This window comes from Sinocyclocheilus anshuiensis, unplaced genomic scaffold (genome assembly GCF_001515605.1).
Source record: "Sinocyclocheilus anshuiensis isolate Anshui unplaced genomic scaffold, SAMN03320099.WGS_v1.1 scaffold23434, whole genome shotgun sequence".
NCBI lineage: Eukaryota > Metazoa > Chordata > Actinopteri > Cypriniformes > Cyprinidae > Sinocyclocheilus > Sinocyclocheilus anshuiensis.
Window position 1 is genome coordinate 390 of NW_015558508.1, and position 6,690 is coordinate 7,079.

The 6,690-nt window shown below is 37.1% G+C and overlaps 1 protein-coding gene across 1 annotated transcript; it reads right to left on the reverse strand.

The window, feature by feature from the left end:
* Nucleotides 1-4,510: 4,510 nt before the first annotated feature.
* LOC107679367 (actin-related protein 2/3 complex subunit 5-like protein) lies at nt 4,511-6,549 on the reverse strand. Its single transcript, XM_016474886.1, has 3 exons — nt 5,610-6,549; nt 5,343-5,519; nt 4,511-5,188 (listed from the first exon to the last, which is right to left on the reverse strand). The coding sequence occupies exons 1-3, from the start codon at nt 5,673-5,675 to the stop codon at nt 5,126-5,128; spliced, it is 306 nt and encodes a 101-aa protein (XP_016330372.1). The 5' UTR covers nt 5,676-6,549; the 3' UTR covers nt 4,511-5,125.
* Nucleotides 6,550-6,690: the final 141 nt, after the last annotated feature.

Below are 6,690 nucleotides of genomic sequence, written 5' to 3' on the forward strand. Positions count from 1 at the left end.
CCAGTACAAAAAATGTATTATTATTTTAAATATTTTATCAGCTTATGTGGTCTCTACAACAAAGGAATTGCTGATCTCTAGTGATGTATAGTTTTTGTAATAGATAATTTGTTGGTAAAGGGTGAGAGATCTGGCGAGCCACATGATTTTTGTCAAAGAGCCAGCTGTGGCTCGCGAGCCATAGGTTCCCGACCACTGCCTTATACTGATCAACAGCCATTTGTACCCAGTGTTGTTAGTGTTAACTAAAACTACAGCTATTTCTACAATGCTTTCATTAATTGAAATGAAAAATAAATATTAGATGAGAAACTTAAAACAAATTAAACAAAAATTTGAAATGTTGCCTTGGCAACTAAATGAAATAAAAGTTTTAAATGCTAAAATTACTAAAACTAAAACTAAAAAAAGCTAAATAAAAAAATTAGAAAAGCACATAAAATTAAAACTGAATATATAAAAATTAAAGCTACTTCAAGATATTAATAAATACTGTAATAGTATACAAATAATACAAAAATAACATTGTTTGTATCCCACGATCCTAAAATAATTGTCAAACATCCAGTGGAGTATTAGACATACAAAGCTTTATCTATTTCTAAACTGTGTTAGACTTAGAAATAGATATAAAACATTGAAAAATTGTCATTTAATTTAAAAAAAATTTTTTTTAGTATTGTGATTTTTTTTTTCAGTCGTGTTGTATACCTCCTGGTGGCACTACACACTCCACAGTTTTGAGGACCACTGACGGACAAGATATTGTCACAAAGCAGCTGGATGAGAATATGTTTCTGTGTGCATGTTACAGGAAGCAAGGAGTTTTCCAGAATCATACCCTCCGCTGCCGAAACAGGAAATGGTGGAGAGCAGCCTTCTACAGAAACACGTGCTGGAGCTGGCGGCCATGTTGGACGTGCAAAACCTCTTCTCTGATGGCATGTTGGATAACTATTGACCACATGGTGGCACAATGCCAACCTGCAGACACTCGCACACACACGCTCACGCCCATACACAAGCATAAACAAGTTGTAGGTAGTTTCTTCTGAACAAGCTAGTTGTTTAACCTAATCTCATTAGATCTAGATAGTTTAATAACTATTCAAGAGAAAATATCTCATCTTTGTGGGCAGATATTTACAATTTGTCAAGTTCACATGTATTTCTCGATTTTAAGGAGCTACACACACGCAGATGTGACAGCGTTGCTGCCAACATACAGGAAAATGTACTACATGCATGTATCGTATGGGTGTACAAGTGCAGGCACACGGGCGTTCAGACCTTTTGAAGGCAGCTATCGCCGTTTCTGAAGGTGATAAGAGAGCACAAAATGACGAGTGAGAAGAAAGGAGCCCTGGAAAATTTTTTTTTATGTGAATTGGTGTAATTCCAGGGAGATTCTTCCAAAAAGATGAGCCTACGGCTTTGGCAAAACACATTTTGGAGAAGGACGTTTGTTTTCCTTCTCAACACTTTGCCTCTGCAACGTTTACACAACTTTTTCCATAGGGAGCGTGCTGCATGTTTGCATTTATTTGCTCCGCCTTGGCTTTTTTTTGTTTGTTTTCGTTCATTAAAACGTGTTTGTTTTTCTGTCTTGACACGAATTTCGCAGACTTTAGCCTGGTCTTTTGAAGGAGGTCCACCGTACTGTGCCTCTTTCGGGTTATTTTGGTCATCAGCTAACCGGTCGTTAATTCATTAACGCTACGTTGACACCAGAATCTCCATTTTTATAGAGCGTTTCTTCAAAAGAGATTCTTTTTAGCATGCCTCGGTAGTGTGGTAAGCCCATACTTGCATAGCTGATGTAATGACCTAATGTCTTATTCCATGTGTGCTGTGGACACCAATAGCCAACAGAGTTCTCTTTTATAGTGTCACAGAGGCGTACAGGCGTACTCCTGTATATAAGTACAAATTTGTGTATATATCTATATATAAATATATATGTATAGTTCTATAAGAAGTCAATGTGATGCAGAGAAGTGTGTCTGTCTGGGTTGTTCGTTGTGGCAGATCTGTGAAAAGATGACCCTCTGCATGTGACAGGGGCAGTGTTCTTTTGTCTAATCTGTGAATGGACCATGCCACTGTCTCAACTGTGCACCCTCCCGCTGCTTCACACCAGTGCAGTCAGCTTGACATTCCAAGGATCATGGCATAAGAGTGTCCCTCTTTCACAACCCCATCTGTCTCAAGGACAAGTGCACTGCGTCGGTCTAATAAGAAGTGATGTGATCAGTGTTTCGTTCGTTTCATTACGTCATGATGTTTTTAATTACGATGATTACAGTTACAATAATAGCCTTGCACTTTACTTGCACTATTTAAGTTTGATTCTGATGTTATTTATTGTGCTGTTGGCAAGAGGCATGTCTGATCATTCCGTTATGTCACGCTTTGCAAATAGCTCATCATTTTCTCCATCTGTGATCTGTGTTAGAAAATGCCATACATGGTGACAGGTTTTTCAACATTTACCGACTTTTCCCCTCGAACTGCAGGTTTGATCGTGGCCATTCGATGGGGACCAAAAGATTCTTGCATGTGGAGAGCACAATGTCCCAAACGATTCTTGTGCTCTTACTGTCATCTCTCTGTCTGTAGTTGATAGTTTTGCACGTTTTGACCCAAATATCGAATATTTTTTTGGAATAATCCTCTTGTATAAAAAGAGAGAAGTTTGCTAACAAATCACTGCCAAGCCTTCACTTGGAATATTTACTGCCCAAATTAAGCAGACAACCGAGTTGTCTGTGCTCTCGCAGGCACAGATTTTTCATGGCCTAGCTTTTTTTATTGTGTCATTTTAGTTTGCCAAAAGGAGAAGGGCTGGATGGAGATGAAGAGGGAAACAGATGGTGGATGTCACTGTTTCCTCTCTGACCTTGACTGGTGACTGACTGTCATATGTTTTTGCCTTATTTCATTTAGTATGTGTATTTAAGTATAACTTTTCAGGAACCTACAAGTTCTTGCTCAGACTGTCCTGTATTCACACCGCACTATTTAGCTGAGAGCACAGGGGTGAATACAGACTTTAAGCATTTATACATGTAATGTACCACAACAGAAGCTTACCAACCTAAAATGTAGGGGGAAATGCAATACCCTTTTTAAAATAATTTTAACAAAGTGTTTTCTTACCAATTGCCCAAACTTCAGTGGTAGATGCATGTTAATTAGTTTATCTGTTAAATGTTGATGCCCCCTGCTCCATTTTAATGCATCCTGTAAATGCATTAGCGGCCATGATTAGAAGGAGCACAAAGAAAATCAGCTGCATTTGTTTTCTGTTGTAAACATGGGGCCAGATCTAAGGTGTAGTACGGGTGATTTCTGCCAGTTCCTACTGTTGTGGGAGGGAACATTTTCAAACGTGATGTAATGGTCAGAATACTCTTTCTTTATAAGTTAAGGGGTTCTAGAGTTGCTAGTTGAACATACTTGCATTGTCCAATTGTCATGTGTTTTTAATCACTAAACTGTTTTGTCTTATCTGTTGCCAAATTATATTTGATGTTTGTTGTTAAATGCAGGAAAAAAAAAAGAATACAGAAAAAATGTGATGATACCAAAAAATGCAAGCTTTTTGTTTTTAAGAATGCTATTTAAGAACATTAAAAAGTTTATGACTGTTTTGCTTAATTTGTGGTGTTCCTTCATCCGTTTTATTTACTAATAGCACTATAACTGATACAGAAGTGATTAAGATTGGGGGTGCATGATATTTTAGATATTTAAAATATATTTCCATTGATTCGTGTTAATATTGGACATTTTTTCTGTTCATTGTCTTTTTATATTAAATTATCTTATATATCTTATATAAGATATCTTATACTATCTTATTACACTTACTTACTGTAACGTAAAAACGCTGTTAAATGCAGTCTTTATAAAATTTCAGAAATATTACTTTTTAAATCCAGTATCCATTATAGTGTTGCAATGCTTTAAATGATTGATATTAGTTTTTAGTATCAGCCATAACATACAAATAATTGTCAGCCAGATTTTTTTAAATATCAGTGCATCCCTAATTAAGACTGCATTGTAAAACTCCTCATATACTCAAATTCCCAGGAGTAAAAACAAAAAGTAGATTCAATCCATATTATACACTGTGAATTTTTTTTGTATATTTATAGATGAATCCGTCTCCTGGTTCTTGTGCCGCCCAGCAGTGAGATTACAGTGCCCTGTTCCTTCAATGATATCCCAGAGGAACTGGTCTTGGCATGATAGAAGTTATCAGTAGCACATCCTTCAGAATACTATATAGACCCCTTTATCTTCATTTCCTGATATGTATTATCTTAATTACCCTGCCCTTCCTGCTTCTGTAGGTCACCGTCCTGATAGAGCGGTCAAACAGGGTAGACATGACTGTGGTACAGTATTACCATTTTATTATAGCGCCGGTGAGGCAAATAATAACAGGTTCATACTCTACATAAATACTGCATTAAAAAGGAATCAAACACAGATGACGACATAAAGGAGATCCATTTACTTTATTGTAGCAGGCACTTTATGATGATCCCCACTCTACCACTTTGGTGTACATCACTGGTTCCATTATTAAATCTCTGCACAAAAACATAACAAAAGAGTATGGGACCAAAGATGTGAAATAAAATAAGAAAATAAAACATTGATTAAATAAATTTTTTTAGCACAGAAAACACCTCATATCCAATAACAACCTCATATGTACTAGCTCACTTTTGCTGCTCGCACTCACTCGATCTTAAATATGCAGTATGCTGTATTCACCATGTCACACACAGCTGAATAGTTTTGTCTTCCACAGTACAATTTTTCCCACTCAAAACCATGTCGGATTGAAATCTTTCTGATGCCAGTATATCAGAATAATTTATGATATACTGACATTAGAACGGTACTTCACTTTTACACAAGCAAATTTTTTTCCGTTTGAAACGAGTGCTTCGGTGTTTCTCTACCGTTTACAGTTCATAGGTTTTTTCTTCATCAAGACAGTAGCATTCAAAACGATGGTCTTTTCTTCTTTCCTTTAAGTAACAGGCAAATCTGCCTTGTGTCCTCGGCGTCTCTTAGCGTCACTGTTTCAGGTCCGGTCAGGTAGTCATACAGTCTTCCTGGCTGTCATAACTCGAACAATAGAGCCTAGTCCTCCAATGGCAAATGCCTGTTATCAAAGACAGAAAGAAAAACGTGTTCCACATTTGCCATTAAAACCGTTTTATGTTATCTGAAGTTCTCCAAAAAGGAGTATTATCCAATGGTTTTTGTAAAACAAAATAATGCCCCTTTACACCTCACTCTTCATAGCCTGGGTTTACCTTTTCATGCCACTGCAGCAATATGGCACTGCTATTTTCTGTGGGCCTCTCAAAGCCTTTGTAGATGTACTTCATGAGGAGATCGACTCCATTCTTGTCGAGAGATTTAACAGCAGGCTCTATATCGCTGCTCTTAAATGATGTCAGAACCCTTAATACCGCAGCCTGAGCTCTTTCCTGAGAGAATGAAAGACAGGAAAGATGCAATTGAGCAGTCGGCGCCCCATATGCTTCATTCTGAAAAGTTCTCGTTAAAACAGCCTGTACCTTTATTGCTGGGTTCTTGCTGTTGATTGGAGGGTTCCTAAGAGCAATATGAAGGGCTGCCATCATGTCCCCTGTGCATTAGAGCTGGTTAAGGAAGACATCAAAAGCTCTAGCTCTTATCATACCTACAGTAAACTGAAAAGGAGGCTTTAAACTTTGCATAAACTGACACATGGAGGAATACAGTTTTTCGGATGAAGTCGTCTCAAACATATACGCACACTCAAGCCCAAGAGGGAATTTCTCGGAACAAATGAATCTTTCAGATGGGACTAAACTCTTAGGAACGTGAAGATTGATTGTTTGGTACGCTGCAGCTGCCTTCCACTGCATTCTCCAATAACTGTCACACGCTTTGAATGAGAGAGAGATGTGGCTATCCCAACTAGATTAAATTTCAGCCTCTTGATTAGAAGAGCCATTAATATAAACTTTTAATCGAAGTATTCAAATTTTAGACGCTGTGAACTCAATATTAAAAATAGAAGACCTCAACATAGAAGCAAAACAGAGAAAACTCTTGAGTCTCAAGTCACTCGTCTGCAGCGTCCTAGTATTCCAGAAAATGTCTAACTTCTTGTCCCCAGATGTCCTGTTCTCATGCTGTGCTGAGGACGTTCCACTTAAGTTTGGGATAGCATATCCAATGAATTTTTCTTTTTCAAAGCACTGTAATACGGGACTTCTGGATTTGAGTTGCAGTATGAAGATAACATTTCACTCTCAGCTTTTCAGAAACAAAATAAAAATAATATTATTTAAAATAAGACATAAAAAGAACTCAATTGTCTTATTGCTCATTCACGACAAACAACATGAAAGATTTTACAAGATGAATGTCCACGTTTTGAAGTAAGTTGTCAGAGATACCCTTACATTTACATTACTGCTTGATAACAAACGCATCCCAAAATAACCAGTCTCAAAGGACCATAAACAAGAATTTAAAAAGGTCCAATGAATGTTCTACTCTGGGGAATTTATAAAGAGCACATACATCCATATTATTTATATATATATATATATATACACATACACACATACATATACATACAGTGGGTACGGAAAGTATTCAGACCCC

Coding starts and splice junctions, on each gene's coding strand:
- LOC107679367 (XM_016474886.1), bottom strand. CDS start 5,675: ATGATGGCAGCCCTTCATATTGCTCTTAGGAACCCTCCAATCAACAGC. Junction 5,520..5,609: donor GCAAGAACCCAGCAATAAAG/GTACAGGCTGTT, acceptor TCATTCTCTCAG/GAAAGAGCTCAGGCTGCGGT. Junction 5,189..5,342: donor TGCTGCAGTGGCATGAAAAG/GTAAACCCAGGC, acceptor CTTTGATAACAG/GCATTTGCCATTGGAGGACT.